The sequence below is a fragment of the Anomaloglossus baeobatrachus genome, chromosome 1 (genome assembly GCF_048569485.1).
Source record: "Anomaloglossus baeobatrachus isolate aAnoBae1 chromosome 1, aAnoBae1.hap1, whole genome shotgun sequence".
NCBI classification, from domain to species: Eukaryota; Metazoa; Chordata; class Amphibia; order Anura; family Aromobatidae; genus Anomaloglossus; species Anomaloglossus baeobatrachus.
In genome coordinates this window covers 615,661,824-615,682,159 of record NC_134353.1, presented here as the reverse complement: position 1 = coordinate 615,682,159, position 20,336 = coordinate 615,661,824, and the positions used below count along the sequence as shown (strand labels likewise).

The window sequence follows — 20,336 nt, the reverse complement described above, 5'->3', positions numbered from 1 at the left end:
CACCAGCAGTATTAGGAGAACCAGGGACCGGAACGGAACTCCGACCCTACAGGGTTCACACTGCCCGCCATATGGACCAGAGACTGAGAGACAAACAGGAGGGGATCCCCAGACGCTCTAAGCCACAGGGACCCACCAACTTGAGATAGGTGCAGGGGAAAGAAGCCACCAGGTCATCAACCCGGCACTGGGACTAACGGAACCAGAGGTGAATACCAGCCTTCCTCCGGGTACCAGTTACCATCTACTGTGAGTAAAGAGAACCAGTTACACAGCAACCCCTCGTGTGGCCTACCATGTTTTCTGCGCCTAACTCTATCACCTACCCCCTGGGGCCCCGGCCCTACTTGCGGAGGGACCAACATTGAGGGTGCCATCACATCAGCCCCAGCAGAAATACTGTGCTGTGGCAGTTCCATCACCATAACCGCAAACCGCAAGTGGCGTCACGACATAAACTTTATTAACTATTCCCCTGTATATAAACCCTTTATTAAAGGGACCCCCAGGGTCACAGAACCCGTGCAACAGCCACCCAGTGACACAGCCCAGTAGTACACTGCCCGGGACCGAGTACCCCATAGCCCTGGGCCGCACACTGCCTCCTCTGAACATGTCCTGGATCCTGGGTGATAGATGCTATGGGAGTGGGAGATGTGATTGCAATGCTGGCGCTCTACTTCTATCTCTGCCGCCATCATAGCTTCTAAAAGTGACAGAAGATATCATAAGGAGGCGGGGTTGCTAACAGTGAGTGACACCAGCTCCAGGGGACGCAGAATTATGTGCTGTGACCTAGGGTGTAGAAATGTGGAAATCTGGTACTGCCTGCACTGTTTGTAAAATGTGCCATTTCTGGGGTGCCTCCTTCATCCCAGCAAACACTCCTTCTTTGTTGATGGATGTAGATGATGTCTCCCATGTGATCTGCACCTACACACATTTGTCAGTAATCTGTAGTGTGCAGACACTGGATTCACTTTTGGCTCAGCAACACTTCAGAGAGCCAATGACCTGTGAGACTTGGAGCACCATGTGATGACATAGATGAGCTCCACGTCCATCAGCACAGAAAAGGTGGTGACGTGCAGCGTGGAAGCGCCAATAGGACCAGAGGGTGTGGCTTCCATGCAGCGCAAGATGTTAATACGGCCTGTTTCACACGTCCATGTTTCAGGTACCTGTGACATCCGTTTTTTTTCACGGATGCAACACGTACCTGTTATTCTATGGTGTAACTCAGGGGACTCAAACTCGGCTGAGTATAAGGGCCACACATAGAAAAAAAATATATTTTGTTGGACCCAGTGACATTTTTAGTGATCGCATATTTTTTTCTATGCACCTTTTGGATCACGTTTTTTTGAAAATTTTTCACTTGTTTATTATAACAAATGTGCACTCTTTTATTTCAGTTTATATATAAAAGTATTTTTTAATGGGGAAAATAAAATCATTCTTTATTTTGAATTTTGTTTTACATCTTATCCCCTTCTTGTAAGTAATATAGTTTTTTAATTACCACCATATAGTAATTTTGGCCAATATTTTGTAGTAATATTCCCATCTTGGTCCTCATCTTTTAGTAACATCCCCATCCTGCGGTAATGTGCCCATATTGTCCCCTGTGGTAATATAGTGCCCATATTGTCCCCGTGGTAGTAATGTGCCCATATTGTCCCTTGTGGTAATAATGTGGCCATATTTTCCCCTGTGGTAATGTGCCCATATTGTTACTTTGTAGTAATATGGACATATTGTCTCCTGTGCTAATGTGCCCATATTGTTTCTTTTTAGTAATGTCCCACATTGCACCCTTGTAGTAATGTCCCACATTGCCCCCTTGTAGTAATGTCCCATATTGCACCCTTGTAGTAATGTGCCCATATTGCCCCCTTGTAGTAATGTCCCATATTGCCCCCTTGTAGTAATGTCCCATATTGCCCCCTTGTAGTAATGTCCCATATTGCCCCCTTGTAGTAATGTCCCATATTGCCCCCTTGTAGTAATGTCCCATATTGCCCCCTTGTAGTAATGTCCCATATTGCCCCCTTGTAGTAATGTCCCATATTGCCCCCTTGTAGTAATGTCCCATATTGCCCCCTTGTAGTAATGTGCCCATATTGCCCACTTGTAGTAATGTCCCACATTGCCCCCTTGTAGTAATGTCCCACATTGCCCCCTTGTAGTAATGTCCCATATTGCCCCCTTGTAGTAATGTCCCATATTGCCCCCTTGTAGTAATGTCCCATATTGCCCCCTTGTAGTAATGTGCCATATAGTCCCCTTGTAGTAATGTGCCATATAATCCCCTTGTAGTAATGTCGCATATAGTCCCCTTGTAGTAATGTCCCATATTGTGCCCTTGTAGTACTGTGCCCATATTGTGCCCTTGTAGTAATGTCCCATAAAGTCCCCTTGTAGTAATGTGCCCATATTGTGCCCTTGTAGTAATGGCCCATATAGTCCTCTTGTAGTAATGTCCCATATTGTCCCCTTGTAGTAATGTGCCCATATTGTGCCCTTGTAGTAATGTGCCCATATTGTGCCCTAGTAGTAATGTCCCATATTGTCCTCTTGTAGTAATGTGCCCATATTTTCCCTTGTAGTAATGTGCTCATATTGCTCCCTTGTAGTAATGTCCCATATAGTCCCCTTGTAGTAATATCAGTATATTGCCTATTGTAGTAATGTCCCATCCTGTAGTAATATCCCGTCTTATGACGTTTTTCACATACAAAAAAAAAGAGTCTTCTCACCTCTCCTCCGTTCCCTCGGTGTCTTCCTTACCTACTTCTTGCAGCCAGCAGGCACCTAGACCCCATGAGGGTCGAGACGATTGCTGTCCGGTACTAATGACAGCCGCGCCGGCCAATCGGAATACACCCACGTTAGCTACTGGCCTCTGATTGGCCGGCGGCAGCTGCCATTAGTAAAGCTGTGTAGAGACGTGCTGCTCTGCACGGTGCCGCAAATTATATTCACCTGCAGGAAATCGCTGACGGCGGTGGCTGTGTGTATGTACCGAGCCGCAATCGTCACGGGGTCTAGGTGTCTGCCGGCCGCAAGAAGTAGCCTCAGGGGCCGCTTGTTTGAGACCTCTGGTCTAACTGATACATCCGTGTTTTCACACGGACACGTGTTTTTTTCCGGCATGCCGGCTCACACGGACCCATACAATTCTATGTGTGTCATCCATGTGACATACCGGAGAAAAATGGATGTTTACTGAAATACAGGGTTTATTAAGTGTAAATAGATCTATCTCTCTATAATTTTTCAGGCTTTGCCCATCTTTTACACACTAAAAACCATTAATTTCAGTATCATGTGTGTTTTTACCGGTACCTGTCACACATATGACCATAGCGGTGAGTGCGGCACGTACATGTGAAAGGCCTGAGATATATTTTGGAGGTTTGTGGGGCACCTAGGAGGATATGAGGGGGTATGAGAACACAATTCACAAATAGGTGTCAGGAAGGGTAGTGTGGCGTACACCGGTGACAGGTCCCTTTAATAGTGTCCTGCTTCTTTCCTGTCAGCACATGCTCTGCCCTCCATACCACACGCAGGCATGAGCAGGGTGTGACCCGCATTACCTCAGACATGGGGGCGCACAATGCAGCTATTGTGCAGCCCTCACTCTGGAAACAAATTTAACTATAAACGCGGGAATGTCTTGGAGAAATCTGGCGCCAGTTGTTTCTCTCAAAAAACCCGCCTGCTACAAAAGTCCCCCTTATTGGTCCGTACACGTGTCTGTCACACTTGTGCTCCCGCCTACTGTCATCTCTCATGCTCTCATTGGCTGACACGTTTTAGGCGTGAAGGATGAGAATGTGTCAAAATAAAGGGGGAAAAAAATGTCACATTGCCACCACCAATCAGCAGGCAGGTTTAATTTCGTCACACGGTGAACTGCGTGACGTTATCCTCGTCCAATAGAATCGCTTGATAGTCAGAAACGCTTATGTATTGTCAACTGTCATTGGCTGCCAGCTCCGCCTGTCCTAAAAGTACTCGGGATCGCGCCTGGAGGAAGAAAGATGATTGGTTCTCATCAGGCGCGAAATCTAACGCGGGAAAAGAGAAGAGAAGGACCGAGCAGCCACCTCCTCTCATCCATCAGCCCCGGGTGTGCGCCCCGTGACAGCGCCCGCTCGTCTCGTCCGGCGGATGGGCAGTGAAGTCTGCTCCTCCGAGGGCAGAGAAGCAACCGCAGCGTCTTTTCAGCATGATGACTGACGTGTGCCCGGCTTCTGTCCTGCAGTGTCCGTCATCTCAAGACTCGTCTCCTCCCCGCCGGGTCCTGGTGTCCGTGATCAAGGCGGTGTCTCCGTCCTCCGCCCACACCCCGCTCAAGCCGCGCCGCCCGCCCTTCTGTGCCGGGACCCCGGGAGCAGCTCAGCTCAGCCCCGTCCCGAGCAGCCCCGGATTCAGTGACTTCATGGTGTATCCGTGGCGCTGGGGAGAGAACGCACATAACGTCACCCTGAGCCCCGGACCTCCTCCTCCCGAGCCCGGCCATGATGTCAGCACCGAGGCAGCCGGGGGCGGCAATGGCGCAGGAGAGGACGCCTCACTGAGGGTGGGTGCTAATGTCGGCGACATGCTGGTCCTGTCACTGCCTGACCATGGACCTCTATTATCGTGACTGGCCGGGAAATGCTTGGTGCCGCTTACAGGGCTGTATGGGGACTGCTGCTGAGGGCTCGCCTGCCCTGTGCGGGGACTGCTGCTGAGGGCTCGCCCGCCCTGTGCGGGGACTGCTGCTGAGGGCTCGCCTGCCCTGTGCGGGGACTGCTGCTGAGGGCTCGCCTGCCCTGTGCGGGGACTGCTGCTGAGGGCTCGCCTGCCCTGTGCGGGGACTGGTGCTGAGGGCTCGCCTGCCCTGTGCGGGGACTGGTGCTGAGGGCTTTCCTGCCCCTGTGCGGGGACTGGTGCTGAGGGCTCGCCTGCCCTGTGCGGGGACTGCTGCTGAGGGCTCGCCTGCCCTGTGCGGGGACTGCTGCTGAGGGCTCGCCTGCCCTGTGCGGGGACTGCTGCTGAGGGCTCGCCTGCCCTGTGCGGGGACTGCTGCTGAGGGCTCGCCTGCCCTGTGCGGGGACTGCTGCTGAGGGCTCGCCTGCCCTGTGCGGGGACTGCTGCTGAGGGCTCGCCTGCCCTGTGCGGGGACTGCTGCTGAGGGCTCGCCTGCCCTGTGCGGGGACTGCTGCTGAGGGCTCGCCTGCCCTGTGCGGGGACTGCTGCTGAGGGCTCGCCTGCCCTGTGCGGGGACTGCTGCTGAGGGCTCGCCTGCCCTGTGCGGGGACTGCTGCTGAGGGCTCGCCTGCCCTGTGCGGGGACTGCTGCTGAGGGCTCGCCTGCCCTGTGCGGGGACTGCTGCTGAGGGCTCGCCTGCCCTGTGCGGGGACTGGTGCTGAGGGCTCGCCTGCCCTGTGCGGGGACTGGTGCTGAGGGCTCGCCTGCCCTGTGCGGGGACTGGTGCTGAGGGCTCGCCTGCCCTGTGCGGGGACTGGTGCTGAGGGCTCGCCTGCCCTGTGCGGCGAGGACTGGTGCTGAGGGCTCGCCTGCCCTGTGCGGCGAGGACTGGTGCTGAGGGCTCGCCTGCCCTGTGCGGCGAGGACTGGTGCTGAGGGCTCGCCTGCCCTGTGCGGCGAGGACTGGTGCTGAGGGCTCGCCTGCCCTGTGCGGCGAGGACTGGTGCTGAGGGCTCGCCTGCCCTGTGCGGCGAGGACTGGTGCTGAGGGCTCGCCTGCCCTGTGCGGCGAGGACTGCGGCTGAGGGCTCGCCTGCCCTGTGCGGCGAGGACTGCGGCTGAGGGCTCGCCTGCCCTGTGCGGCGAGGACTGCGGCTGAGGGCTCGCCTGCCCTGTGCGGCGAGGACTGCGGCTGAGGGCTCGCCTGCCCTGTGCGGCGAGGACTGCGGCTGAGGGCTCGCCTGCCCTGTGCGGCGAGGACTGCGGCTGAGGGCTCGCCTGCCCTGTGCGGCGAGGACTGCGGCTGAGGGCTCGCCTGCCCTGTGCGGCGAGGACTGCGGCTGAGGGCTCGCCTGCCCTGTGCGGCGAGGACTGCGGCTGAGGGCTCGCCTGCCCTGTGCGGCGAGGACTGCGGCTGAGGGCTCGCCTGCCCTGTGCGGCGAGGACTGCGGCTGAGGGCTCGCCTGCCCTGTGCGGCGAGGACTGCGGCTGAGGGCTCGCCTGCCCTGTGCGGCGAGGACTGCGGCTGAGGGCTCGCCTGCCCTGTGCGGCGAGGACTGCGGCTGAGGGCTCGCCTGCCCTGTGCGGCGAGGACTGCGGCTGAGGGCTCGCCTGCCCTGTGCGGCGAGGACTGCGGCTGAGGGCTCGCCTGCCCTGTGCGGCGAGGACTGCGGCTGAGGGCTCGCCTGCCCTGTGCGGCGAGGACTGCGGCTGAGGGCTCGCCTGCCCTGTGCGGCGAGGACTGCGGCTGAGGGCTCGCCTGCCCTGTGCGGCGAGGACTGCGGCTGAGGGCTCGCCTGCCCTGTGCGGCGAGGACTGCGGCTGAGGGCTCGCCTGCCCTGTGCGGCGAGGACTGCGGCTGAGGGCTCGCCTGCCCTGTGCGGCGAGGACTGCGGCTGAGGGCTCGCCTGCCCTGTGCGGCGAGGACTGCGGCTGAGGGCTCGCCTGCCCTGTGCGGCGAGGACTGCGGCTGAGGGCTCGCCTGCCCTGTGCGGCGAGGACTGCGGCTGAGGGCTCGCCTGCCCTGTGCGGCGAGGACTGCGGCTGAGGGCTCGCCTGCCCTGTGCGGCGAGGACTGCGGCTGAGGGCTCGCCTGCCCTGTGCGGCGAGGACTGCGGCTGAGGGCTCGCCTGCCCTGTGCGGCGAGGACTGCGGCTGAGGGCTCGCCTGCCCTGTGCGGCGAGGACTGCGGCTGAGGGCTCGCCTGCCCTGTGCGGCGAGGACTGCGGCTGAGGGCTCGCCTGCCCTGTGCGGCGAGGACTGCGGCTGAGGGCTCGCCTGCCCTGTGCGGCGAGGACTGCGGCTGAGGGCTCGCCTGCCCTGTGCGGCGAGGACTGCGGCTGAGGGCTCGCCTGCCCTGTGCGGCGAGGACTGCGGCTGAGGGCTCGCCTGCCCTGTGCGGCGAGGACTGCGGCTGAGGGCTCGCCTGCCCTGTGCGGCGAGGACTGCGGCTGAGGGCTCGCCTGCCCTGTGCGGCGAGGACTGCGGCTGAGGGCTCGCCTGCCCTGTGCGGCGAGGACTGCGGCTGAGGGCTCGCCTGCCCTGTGCGGCGAGGACTGCGGCTGAGGGCTCGCCTGCCCTGTGCGGCGGGGACTGCGGCTGAGGGCTCGCCTGCCCTGTGCGGCGGGGACTGCGGCTGAGGGCTCGCCTGCCCTGTGCGGCGGGGACTGCGGCTGAGGGCTCGCCTGCCCTGTGCGGCGGGGACTGCGGCTGAGGGCTCGCCTGCCCTGTGCGGCGGGGACTGCGGCTGAGGGCTCGCCTGCCCTGTGCGGCGGGGACTGCGGCTGAGGGCTCGCCTGCCCTGTGCGGCGGGGACTGCGGCTGAGGGCTCGCCTGCCCTGTGCGGCGGGGACTGCGGCTGAGGGCTCGCCTGCCCTGTGCGGCGGGGACTGCGGCTGAGGGCTCGCCTGCCCTGTGCGGCGGGGACTGCGGCTGAGGGCTCGCCTGCCCTGTGCGGCGGGGACTGCGGCTGAGGGCTCGCCTGCCCTGTGCGGCGGGGACTGCGGCTGAGGGCTCGCCTGCCCTGTGCGGCGGGGACTGCGGCTGAGGGCTCGCCTGCCCTGTGCGGCGGGGACTGCGGCTGAGGGCTCGCCTGCCCTGTGCGGCGGGGACTGCGGCTGAGGGCTCGCCTGCCCTGTGCGGCGGGGACTGCGGCTGAGGGCTCGCCTGCCCTGTGCGGCGGGGACTGCGGCTGAGGGCTCGCCTGCCCTGTGCGGCGGGGACTGCGGCTGAGGGCTCGCCTGCCCTGTGCGGCGGGGACTGCGGCTGAGGGCTCGCCTGCCCTGCGCGGCGGGGACTGCGGCTGAGGGCTCGCCTGCCCTGCGCGGCGGGGACTGCGGCTGAGGGCTCGCCTGCCCTGCGCGGCGGGGACTGCGGCTGAGGGCTCGCCTGCCCTGCGCGGCGGGGACTGCGGCTGAGGGCTCGCCTGCCCTGCGCGGCGGGGACTGGTGCTGAGGGCTCGCCTGCCCTGCGCGGCGGGGACTGGTGCTGAGGGCTCGCCTGCCCTGCGCGGCGGGGACTGGTGCTGAGGGCTCGCCTGCCCTGCGCGGCGGGGACTGGTGCTGAGGGCTCGCCTGCCCTGCGCGGCGGGGACTGCTGAGAGCAATTGGTCCATTTTTCATCTGGTAACAGTCAGAGGGGATGTCTGAATGCATCCACGTTATTCATATGGTCTGTGTGCTGTCCGATAAAAACATGTATGTGATGGCTATATTGAAATCAATGGGATGCTAGTCCTTCAGGCACTCCTCCCTCTGGCAAGTAAGGTCTGTCCCAATATGTGGATCTTTCCAGCTGACCATATATTCTCACCACCTGCTTAACGGTTTGTGAACCGGTTGTTGTTTTTTTTCCCAGCGTCATTGGTAATATGACATTCTGTAACGTCTAATGAATAACACCAGCCTCTCTTAAACAGCAATAGCCTTAAAACTTGTAGTACATATAGCACATAAAATTCTCCACAATAAAATAATTTTTTAGCCCAATACTTTGGAGAATTTTTTATGCTATTCTGTAACGTCTGCCAGCTCTTCACATTGAAAGAGATTTGTCACTTTCCTTGAAAGGGAATCTGACATCAGGTTTTTGCTACACCTCGTAAGAACAGCATGATGTAGGGGCAGAGACCCTGATCCCTGCCATCTATCATTTGCAGGGTTTATTGGTGCAGTCTTGATAAAAAGTCGCTGTTTTATTTGCTAAAGATCTGCCAATGCTGAGCTCTGTATTTCTCCGTATACACCACTGACAGTTTTCTGTGTACACTGTGCATAGGTAGAAAGCTGCTAATCGGTGGTGAGGTGGAGTTATACAGAGCTCATGACTATGGAGGGTTACCTGGGTTTACTAGTCCTGCTGAAACAAGTATCAAATCTACAACAAGCATCCTTAGGCTACTTTCACACTTGTGTTCAGCGCAGTCCGTCACTATGGAGAATAGCGCAGTCCGTTAACGCACTGCGCTATTCTCCATAGACTTGTATGGACGACGCACTGTAACGCAAGTGTCAGCGTTTCTTTCGCTGGACGATGCAGCGTCGTTATTTTGACGCTGCGTCGGGTGGAAGGAACGCAGCATGTAATGTTTTTTAGAGCGGCGGAAACCTTTATTTTCCACTGCGCATGCTCTTCCTTTTTTTTTTTTTTGCCGCCGGCATGTGACAGCACAGCTCTCAGCTGAGCGCCCGGCCGCCGGCATGTGAGAGCGCTCAGCTGAGTGCCCGGTCGCCGGCATGTGACAGCACAGCGCTCAGCTGAGCACCCGGCCGCCGGCTATTGAGAGCGCTCAGCTGAGCGCCCGGCCGCCGGCATGTGACAGCACAGCACTCAGCTGAGCACCCGGCCGCCGGCTATTGAGAGCGCTCAGCTGAGCGCCCGGCCGCCGGCTATTGAGAGCGCTCAGCTGAGCGCCCGGCCGCCGGCTATTGAGAGCGCTCAGCTGAGCGCCCGGCCGACGGCTATTGAGAGCGCTCAGCTGAGCGCCCGGCCGCCGGGTGATCAGCTGATCGTTCACAATAGTCTGCTGCCGGTAAAACTGTAAAGAAGAAATAAAAAAAAAAAAAAGCTTTCCGTTGTTTTGTTCGATCCGTTGCATCCGTTGTGTGACGGATGCAATGGATGTGTTGCATATAATGGCACAACGCGATGCAAGTGTGAAACTAGCCTTAGTGACAGAGAGCTGCAATCAGTCTCTGTCCCCATATCACACTGCTCTTAGAGAAGGTGGCAAAAACCTGGTGACAAATTCCCTTTAAAGTGGTGTGGGATTTTCCAAGCTTTGACTACATGCAGCAGAGATTATAAAATGGAGAATAAATTCTGACCTATTAATGACTTGTCCAGTGAAAACAATTGATCACCAGTACTAATGATGGGTGATAACTTGTTGACCAGTGGTGGGACTCGCAGTGATTGGCAGTGGCGCTGAACTTTTTCCCCAATTACAATGAAGTGGCAGTGCGTATCGCAGACCACCACTTGGTTCATTCTCTATTGAGCTGCCAAACACTATGCTATTATTATTCTGGCAGCCCTTAGAGAATGAATGGAGCGGTGGTGGAGGATCTGACCTGCCGCTCCATTTTGTAATTGGGCCAACAAGTGCCCTTTTTGGTTATAAAAATTCTCCATTCTCTGATCGGAGAAGTTCCCAGAGATTGGACACCCCCCCTTTACAATGCCCCACTACTGCAGTGGTGAAATGTGCCCATTGTCAGGGTCTTTGATACCCCATCTGAGAGCAGTATAATGTAGAGACAAACACCTGGTGATAGATTCCCTTTAAGAACAGAGGAGTTTTGCAGCATGTAGACTCTGGTACACTAGGTGGCGTACTCGTAGATGTTTGTAGACTTCACTGAGACATTTTGGCTTGGATTGTTCTTTAGTAAACATTAAACACATCCGCACACCCTAATCACTGGAGGTGGCCACTTTGGCCTTTGTTCAGCTGCATACAATGTGGTTTGTCTTTTTAGATATATGGAATAACCTCAGTATGCAGATTAATAAGACATCCTTTTAATAAGTTTTGTTTTTTTGTTTTTTTATTGTCTAAGATTTAAAGTATGTCTTAAGGGGAACCAACCAGCAGGTTTTTCACGTATAAAGTAGAGGCAGTGCCATATTGCCGCTAGGATGGGGAATCAAATCATGCCTTCAGTTTACAGATTGGATGTTGGGTTACAGAGGAATCTAGAAATATTTCATGAACACATCAATAAAATGGCATCAGTGCCTGTGCATACCGCTATATCCGGTACAATTGCTCTTTTCTAATTAATGGTTTAATTGACCTGTTCATACCTGATCCAATAAACCTTTGGGGTAATAAGATTTCTTTTGGTGATAAGCAAATACAAAGTATATTATCTATACCTGCCTGCTCTTGTACAATGTTTGTAAACCCCTTCTTTACCTTTCTAGGATGGGATTAGACGTGGCCGTCCTAGGGCTGATACGGTTCGAGACTTAATAAATGAGGGAGAGCACTCTTCCAGCAGAATTCGGTGCAATATTTGTAACAGAGTGTTTCCACGAGAGAAATCTTTGCAAGCTCATAAAAGGACTCATACAGGTGAGAACTGTACTAGCTTCTAGTGGAAGGTACTTTATTATCTAATCTGTGTTTATATGTGGCCACATAACCACACTTTGGGATTCCCTTAATCATAACAGCATATGCCACTTCATACTGGTAACACACTTCCAAAACAAGTTGTTTAACCATGTTGTCTAATTGCCTAGACTTGGTAATCATAGTCTATGATTTCGATTGAATCCGGACTCTGCTGTGATCAAAGGGGCTTTCTGAACGAGGTCCTCCTCCTCCGACCTGCAGTCAAAGTGCCTACTAGTTGTGAATAAGGGTACCGTCTCACTAAACGATGTACCAGCTATTCCGACCATGATATGACCTGGTCAGGATAGCTGGTGCGTCGCTACATGGTCGCTGGTGAGCTGTCAATCAGGCAGATCTCACCAGTGACCAGCCACCAGCGACTCTTGGAAACTATGCTGCGCTTGGTAACCAGGGTAAATATCGGTTAACCAAGCAAAATGCTTTGCTTGGTTACCCGATATTTACCCTGGTTACCAGCGCACACCGCTTAGCGCTGGCTCCCTGCACGCTTAGCCAGGGTACACATCGGGTTACTAAGCAAAGCGCTTCGCTTGGTTACCCAATGTGTACTCTGGCTACGTGTGCAGGGAGCCAGCACTGGCAGCCTGACAGCGGCGTATGCTAGTAACCAAGGTAAATATCGGGTAACCAAGCAAAGCGCTTCGCTTGGTTACCCGATGTGTACCTTGGTTACCAGCGTCCGCAGCTTCCAGACACCGGCTCCCTGCACATTCAGATCATTGATCTCTCGCTGTCAAACACAGCGATGTGTGCTTCACAGCGGGAGAGCAACGTCCAAAAAATGAACCAGCACTGTGTAACGAGCAGCGATCTCACAGCAGGGGCCAGGTCGCTGCTTAGTGTCACACACAGCGAGATCGCTAATGAGGTCACTGCTGCGTCACAAAACCTGTGACTCAGCAGCGATCTCGCTATGTGAGAAGTACCCCTAAATCATATTAATAGTTTGGGGTTTTTTTGCGTTTTAGCCTTTGCTAAAGCAGTTCTGCCTCGCAAATGGTCTGCAGTGCACTGTTGATACTATGATATAATTGTAGTGATGGGTCAGGCTCAACCGAAAAATGGTGCTAACATGTCAAACTCCAATCTTTAAGTATAGACCATAGCACCTTTACAAAGTAAAGAAAATGAAATGGTAGGTTTTTTTCAATGCTTTAATATGATGAAACATACTTGGCAGAAAAATAATTCCAAAGGCACAAAAGGTGCTAGAAATCAAACATTAATGTTTCGACCCAATAATGGGTCTTTTTCAAGGGATGATTTATCTAACGTACAAAAGTATCGGATAGATTTCTCAGACAGGATTTCTCCGCTGTGTTGTGCAATAGACGCCTGTGAAGTGGTATGAAGGGTTCGACCATAAGTAATAGTCTATGATAACCACTAGTTGCAATGTAGTACATGTGGGTGGTAGGTAAGATTCTTTTTAGTGTCAGTAAATGATTGCTTCTGTTGAACCAACAGGAAAAATGTCTAAAATAGAAGGAAAATTATATTTTTCCGCAAGGATGCTATGAGACAGTCTGTATCTTCATGTAGTTGGGTTCTTATTTAGGTGAAACAGCCTGGGTAGGAGTCCCTGTATAGCAGGTGGTTTCTGATCTCCACAATGATAAAGGAGTGGTGCTTGAGTGGATATGGGTGAAACACCCTGGTGATCCCTATTGGTCCCATGGAGTCCTGTCAGTAACACCATTGCGTATCTGATAGGACTCTGTGGAACCAACAGGTATCACCAGGGTGTATCACCCATGTCGACACAAGCACCACTCATTTACCAACAGTGAGAAGGTAATATGGAACAATCTCAACTTTTCAGATGAGTCGCATGCTGTGTCCCCTCATGCATAATGCAAAACAGAACACCGCGTCCTCTTGTCGTACCATAAGGAGCTGCAATGCTGGGGCTCTTTCACTTCACTTTCTTATCTCCTGACGCATTTCCTTGAATCAATTAATCAGGGGAATTCAAGTGAAGCAGCGATCCATGCATGTTTCCTCTCTGTGCTGCGTGGGATCGTATTGACACTCAGTCAATTTAAATGGCCCGGTCAAACCATCACACAGATGTTATATCCGGAAAACCACTCATCACACTATGCGATGAGAGGTTTGAGATTGCGTCACAGCCACAATCCCCATGACTGCATCACAGCAGAGACTCCCAGCACTTCCTTTGAACAGACAGCCTCACATTTGGGATCCCTGTATCTACCCTACCTCACAACAAGAAATCCCAGCGCTTCCCTTCAATAGGCAGGGTTACCCAAGGAATCCCTGTACCTCCATCACAGCAGGGAACCTCGGCGTTACAATGGACAACATCCCTCACAGTGGGACGCAAATAACTTTAACGTTACCGTATTTTTCGGACCATAAGACGCACTTTTTTTTCCCCCAAATGTTGGGGGAAAGTGGGGGGGGTGCGTCTTATGGTCTGAATGTGGCTGCGGGGAATGTGGGTGCTGCGGTGGAGCGGGTCATCGGGGGCACGAGCAGGCTGTAGCAGCCTGCCGTGACCACGTGGACCCGCTCATTTAATATGCACGCCCATCCCCCGCCCATCATCCCTCAGCGCTGAAGCCGGCGCTGACAGGTGGGCGGGATGATGGGCGGGGGATAAACAGCCGGCTCGCATGATCACCCCTGGCAACTACGGCCTGGAGTGATCATGTGCGGCTGTATTCACTGCTCCCCGCGCGTCATCATCAGCGCGGGGAGCAGTGAATCAGTGAGTGTACAGTACTCACTGTTCCCTGCAGCATCGCTCGTCCTTCCGTCTGTGTCAGCGGCAGCGCCGCTGATTGGAGCCGTCCCCATTACCCTGCTGGATCGCGATCATCTCCTGTGTTTGTGCCGGCAGCTGAGTGGAGACTAGCGGCCGCACAGCGATGACGTCATCGCTGTGCGCACGTGTCCACACGCAGCGGCCGGGACACTGGCACAGACACAGGAGATGATCGCGATCCAGCAGGGTAATGGGGACGGCTCCAATCAGCGGCGCTGACACAGACGGGAGGACGAGCGATGCTGCAGGGAGTGAGGTAAAGGGAGGTGAGTATGAACGTTTATTTTTTTTTATGTGCCACAGGATGCGGCCGTATACCAGGATGGGGGCATATGATGAGCCGGATGGGGGCATATGATGAGCCGGATGGGGGCATATGATGAGCCGGATGGGGGCATATGATGAGCCGGATGGGGGCATATGATGAGCCGGATGGGGGCATATGATGAGCCGGATGGGGGCATATGATGAGCCGGATGGGGGCATATGATGAGCCGGATGGGGGCATATGATGAGCCGGATGGGGGCATATGATGAGCCGGATGGGGGCATATGATGAGCCGGATGGGGGCATATGATGAGCCGGATGGGGGCATATGATGAGCCGGATGGGGGCATATGATGAGCCGGATGGGGGGGCATATGATGAGCCGGATGGGGGGGCATATGATGAGCCGGATGGGGGGGCATATGATGAGCCGGATGGGGGGGCATATGATGAGCCGGATGGGGGGGCATATGATGAGCCGGATGGGGGGGCATATGATGAGCCGGATGGGGGGGCATATGATGAGCCGGATGGGGGGGCATATGATGAGCCGGATGGGGGGGCATATGATGAGCCGGATGGGGGGGCATATGATGAGCCGGATGGGGGGGCATATGATGAGCCGGATGGGGGGGCATATGATGAGCCGGATGGGGGGGCATATGATGAGCCGGATGGGGGGGCATATGATGAGCCGGATGGGGGGGCATATGATGAGCCGGATGGGGGGGCATATGATGAGCCGGATGGGGGGGCATATGATGAGCCGGATGGGGGGGCATATGATGAGCCGGATGGGGGGGCATATGATGAGCCGGATGGGGGGGCATATGATGAGCCGGATGGGGGGGCATATGATGAGCCGGATGGGGGGGCATATGATGAGCCGGATGGGGGGGCATATGATGAGCCGGATGGGGGGGCATATGATGAGCCGGATGGGGGGGCATATGATGAGCCGGATGGGGGGGCATATGATGAGCCGGATGGGGGCATATGATGAGCCGGATGGGGCCATATGCCATGATGGGTTATATAGCAGGATGCGGCCACATGCCAGTATATAGCAGGATGCGGCCATATGGCAGGATTACGGTGTATAGCGGATGAGGGACATATACTGTATATACCAGGCAGGGAGGATCATTACCAGGATGCGGCACCTTAGTAGAGAATTTGGGGACATTACCCCCATAACAGTGTCAGCAGCAGATCCTCGCCCCATGACAGTGTGTCATGACCACATTTTTTGCTTAAAATTTTATTTTCCTATTTTCCTCCTCTAAAACCAGGGTGCGTCTTATAGTCCGGTGCGTCTTATAGTCCGAAAAATACGGTAATTGTTTAGATCACAACATCAGCATCCACACGTGAGCCACAGAGAAACATGCATCTAACACAGATATGTCACTTATCAATTAATTTATTTAAAGGTGTACATCCCCCTTGATCTGTGGTGTTGAATCTTTTTCCGCCATCATTGGCTAAAGTTAGAACTGTTTTGCATAACCAGATAATCTACAGATAACAATACGCAATTATTTTACTATCTTAATGCCTGAGTGGTCTTTGCTAACAGCCTGGTAGAGGGCATAGTTTAAACCAGGTGTGTTACAACCATCACCTGGGGGGGTGAAATCAGCCCATGATGCCATTCTGTGTGGCCCCCCAACAATATGGCCCCCATTTTTCAGAGCTAGAAATTTGCATAACATCCCTTATCAGGACGACTTTTTAATGATGGCTCTCTATTCCATCTGTCAGATCATCTTCACTTCACTTCAGATTCTAAGATCCTTGGGTTGATTAGTAAATCAGACTTGACTCCTGCCACCAAAAGTCTTCTTAGGCTACTTTCACACATCAGTTTTTTCCAATCAGGCACAATCCGGTTTGTGCCTGATGGGACGGATCCGTCTCAGATTGGGAAAAACTGATGTAACTGATCCGGTAAAAAACGGATCCATTTTTTTTTTTTTTTTTTTTAAAGGCTGAGAGAGACTCAATCACCGCACGTGCACCGTGAACTCCCACACATGCACCGTCAACTCCCACACATCACGTCACCGCTGACAGCGCGACTCCCTTCAGTTGATGCGTGGAGCTCCAAGGAGCGGCGGTGTTCTAGTGCCGCTCCTGTCAGCTTCATGTAGCAGAGCTGAAAGCGTCGCGGGACCTCTGTGGATTACGTCGGACCTGCAGGGGTATTTGGGGATTTTAATAAAATGGTGAAAGAGGGTATTTTTTTGGGTGTATGTGTTTATTTACTTTCACTTACAGGTTAATCATTGGGGGTGTCTCATAGACGCCTGCCATGACTAACCCCTTATTACTCCGATTGCCACCGCACCAGGGCAATTTGGGATGAGCCGGGTAGACTCCCGGGACTGTCGCATCTAATGCATGTGGCAATTCCGGGCGGCTGCTGGCTGATATTGTTAGGCTGGGGGGCTCCCCATAACGTGGAGCTCCCCATCCTGAGAATACCAGCCTTCAACCGTGTGGCTTTACCCTGGCTGGTATCAAAATTGGGGGGGACCGCACGCCGTTTTTTTTTTTTTTTTTTTTTTAATTTTATTTATTTTACTGCAAGATATAGACCCGCCCACCGGCGGCTGTGATTGGTTGCAGTGAGACAGCTGTCACTCAGCATGGGGGCGTGTCTGACTGCAACCAATCATAGGCGCCGGTGGGCGGGGAAAGGGAATAAGAGATTGTATAATGGGCGGCCGGCATTTTCAAATCAGGAGAAGCCGCCAGCAGTGTGACAGCCGTGCAGCGCCGCGCTGGTGGTCAGTGAGTGAGTCAGTGAGTGTTAGAGAGGCTGGGGCCACACAGGGCACTACTGCGATGCTCGCATGACACTCGGTTCGTGCTGGCAGCTGAGCAGAGTGTCATGCTAGAGTCCCTGCGTCTGAGGTCCGACAGTGCGAGCGGACCACAGCTGCGGGGGCGGGCAGGCTCTCAGGAGGGGCGGGCTGGCACGGAGGAGGGGAAGGAGGGATTTCTCTCCCTCTCTCCTCCGTAGCCGGCTATTGCGACTCTCGCTCTGCATGCATGGTGCACCGGTGTACCGCGAGTGCAGTGTGTTTTTTTTTTTTTTTTTTTTCTCGCCCCATTCACTTGAATGGGTGCGAGAGAAAAGAGTCTCGCATTACAGTCGCACCATGCTGCGATTAGGACTGAGAAAATAATCCATGTATGCAGATACACAGGCTAGAATTGGTCCGAGGGGAATGTGATGTTTTCTTTGTCGCTCCATTGGGAGACCCAGACAATTGGGTGTATAGCTTCTGCCTCCGGAGGCCACACAAAGTATTACACTTTAAAATTGTAACCCCTCCCCTCTGCCTATACACCCTCCCGTGCATCACGGGCTCCTCAGTTTTATGCTTTGTGTGGAAGGAGGCACACATCCACTCATGCATTCTCAGATTAGTTATATCGGTTGGAAGAAAAGAGGACCCCCACGGGGTCCCCGGCATGTTCCCTTCTCACCCCACTAAAGTCGGCGGTGCTGTTAAGGTTGAGGTACCCATTGCGGGTACAAAGGCCGGAGCCTCATGCCGTTTTCCTTCACCATCCCTTAGTGGCTCTGGGAGAAGTGGGATCCTGACAGGTCATCCATTCACTGGGACCGAGCTCCCTCCGCAGCCCCTGTGGGAATCTGCTGGACAGGAGTCTATTCTTCCTCAGGGATCGGGCCCTGCATCTATAAGGTACTCTGTGTCCCCATGGGGACTGTGCATGGAGCGCCTTATTCCCGGACGCTGCAGCAGCTGCTGATTTCTGAAGACCGGCGGACTTCCGCGCCGACCGAGCCTGTTTGTCGGCCGCGGTCTTAAATTTAGTCCCCGGCTTCATCGCGGCCTAGTAGCAAAAATCCCGCCCCCGGGCCTGCCTGTCAGGGGTAAGGGCGGGCCGGCCGGCCTGACGTCGGCTGTGAGGGCCGAAGCATCCTGTATGTTTCCTCCCCCCTCACTGATCACTGTGGGGACCCCAGATTCCCGCACTTTTCTAACACCACCCACGGCTCCACTCCTCCCCTGAGAGCTCCGGCAGCCATGTTTTTGGCATTCTGCCGGTGGAGGATTATCAGAGAAGAGCTCTGCAGCTCTGGGAGACCTAAGGCAGGGAATCTGGAGGACACACACTCGCTTTTTAGCGGTCGGTAAGCCACACCGGTCACCCGGTGCTGGTCCCCCCCCAGGGTGCCGGAATAGATACGTATTTATATACATATTTCTGTTCGGTCGGGCTGTATACCCCTTCCCATATACCCTCAGTGATCACTCTCCTAGGAGACAACAGCATGTCGTCCACAAGGAGCAAAGGTGCTAAGGCACAGGGTTTTTTGTTTGTTTTTTTTGCGACCTGTACCTCTTGTGGGGCTATGTTGCCTGCGGGTTCCACCTACCCTCACTGTGAGCAATGCTCAACCCCTGTTTCGCTTGCTCAGCTGAGCCTCGGTCACTAGTGGGCCCCTCGGCTCATGTAGACCCCCCTGCTCCCCCTGTCCAGGCGGCAGGGACAGAGTTTGCTGCGTTTGCTGAGAAACTCTGAGTCACTTTCGCAATCCATGGCTCAGTCTATGGACAAATGGTCTGCCAAGCTGCTAGAAGCTTTGCAGTCCAGACCGGTCCTTACACAGGCCCCGGTCCCCGTTAGCTCGTCGCCTCCAGGCCCCTCTCGGTCCGCGCCGCAGCGCGCTCCCAGGTTGGGCCCTAGGTCCCACGCGCAGGACTCCTGCCCGGATCTCAGTCCCAGACCGACTAAGCGGGCTCGCTGGGAATCTTCCCCGACTTCTTCACGCTGTTCGGGTTCCCAGCCCGAGGACTCTCTGGAGGACGAGGCGGACGTCGCAGCTCAGGGCTCTGAACCAGACGTTGCTCTCAATCTTGATACACCTGAAGGGGACGCCTTAGTTAATGATCTTATCTCGTCCATTAACCAGGTGTTAGATCTGTCTTCCCCGCCTCCACCTGTAGAGGAGTCTGCTTCTCAGCAGGAGAAACACCAGTGTCGGTTCCCCAAACGTACACGGAGTGCTTTTTTCGATCACTCTAACTTCAGAGATGCTGTCCAGAAGCCCAGAGAGGTTCCGGACAAGCGCTTTACTAAGCGCCTTACTGACACACGTTACCCCTTCCCCTCTGACGTAGTTAAGGGTTGGGCTCAGTGTCCCAAGGTGGATCCTCCAGTCTCTAGATTGGCGGCTAAATCTGTAGTATCGGTGGCAGATGGCTCATCGCTGAAGGATGCCACTGACAGGCAGATAGAGCTCCTGGTGAAATCCATTTTTGAAGCCACGGGCGCGTCTTTTGCCCCGGCCTTTGCAGCCGTGTGGGCACTACAAGCTATCTCAGCTTGTCTGGCTGAGATTAATGCAATCACATGTAATTCTGCTCCGCAGGTTGCGTCTCTGACTTCTCAAGCGACAGCTTTTTCTTCCTACGCCATGAACGCAGTCCTAGACTCTGCTAGCCGTACAGCGGTGGCATCCGCTAATTCTGTGGCAGTCCGCAGGGCCATGTGGCTGCGCGAATGGAAGGCAGACTCGGCCTCCAAGAGGTTCTTAACCGGTTTGCCGTTTTCTGGCGACCGATTGTTTGGCGACCGATTGGATGAGATTATTAAGGAATCCAAGGGAAAGGACTCCTCCTTACCCCAGTCCAAACCTAAGAGACCTCAACAATGGAAAATTCAATCGAGGTTTCGGTCCTTTCGTCCCTCCGCCAAGCCCCAGTCCTCTTCGTCCAACAGGCCGGAGAAAGGCCAGAGGAACTCCTATGCGTGGCGGTCTAAGTCACGCCCCCAAAAGGCCGCCGGAGGCACTGCCTCCAAGGCGGCCTCCTCATGACTCTCTGCATCCCCGAACCGCATCCTCGGTCGGTGGCAGGCTCTCCCGCTTTTGCGACGCCTGGTGGCCACA

The 20,336-nt window shown here is 54.8% G+C and overlaps 1 protein-coding gene across 1 annotated transcript in view; it reads left to right on the top strand.

Moving 5' to 3' along the window:
• The first annotated feature begins 4,078 nt into the window (after nt 1-4,078).
• Nucleotides 4,079-20,336, top strand: part of ZNF367 (zinc finger protein 367) — a 41,765-nt gene continuing 25,507 nt past the window's right edge. Inside the window, exons 1-2 of the mRNA XM_075340490.1 lie at nt 4,079-4,591; nt 11,129-11,279. Of these exons, the coding sequence (XP_075196605.1) occupies nt 4,238-4,591; nt 11,129-11,279 (505 nt within the window). The 5' untranslated portion in view covers nt 4,079-4,237. The remainder of the gene's footprint in view (nt 4,592-11,128; nt 11,280-20,336) is intronic.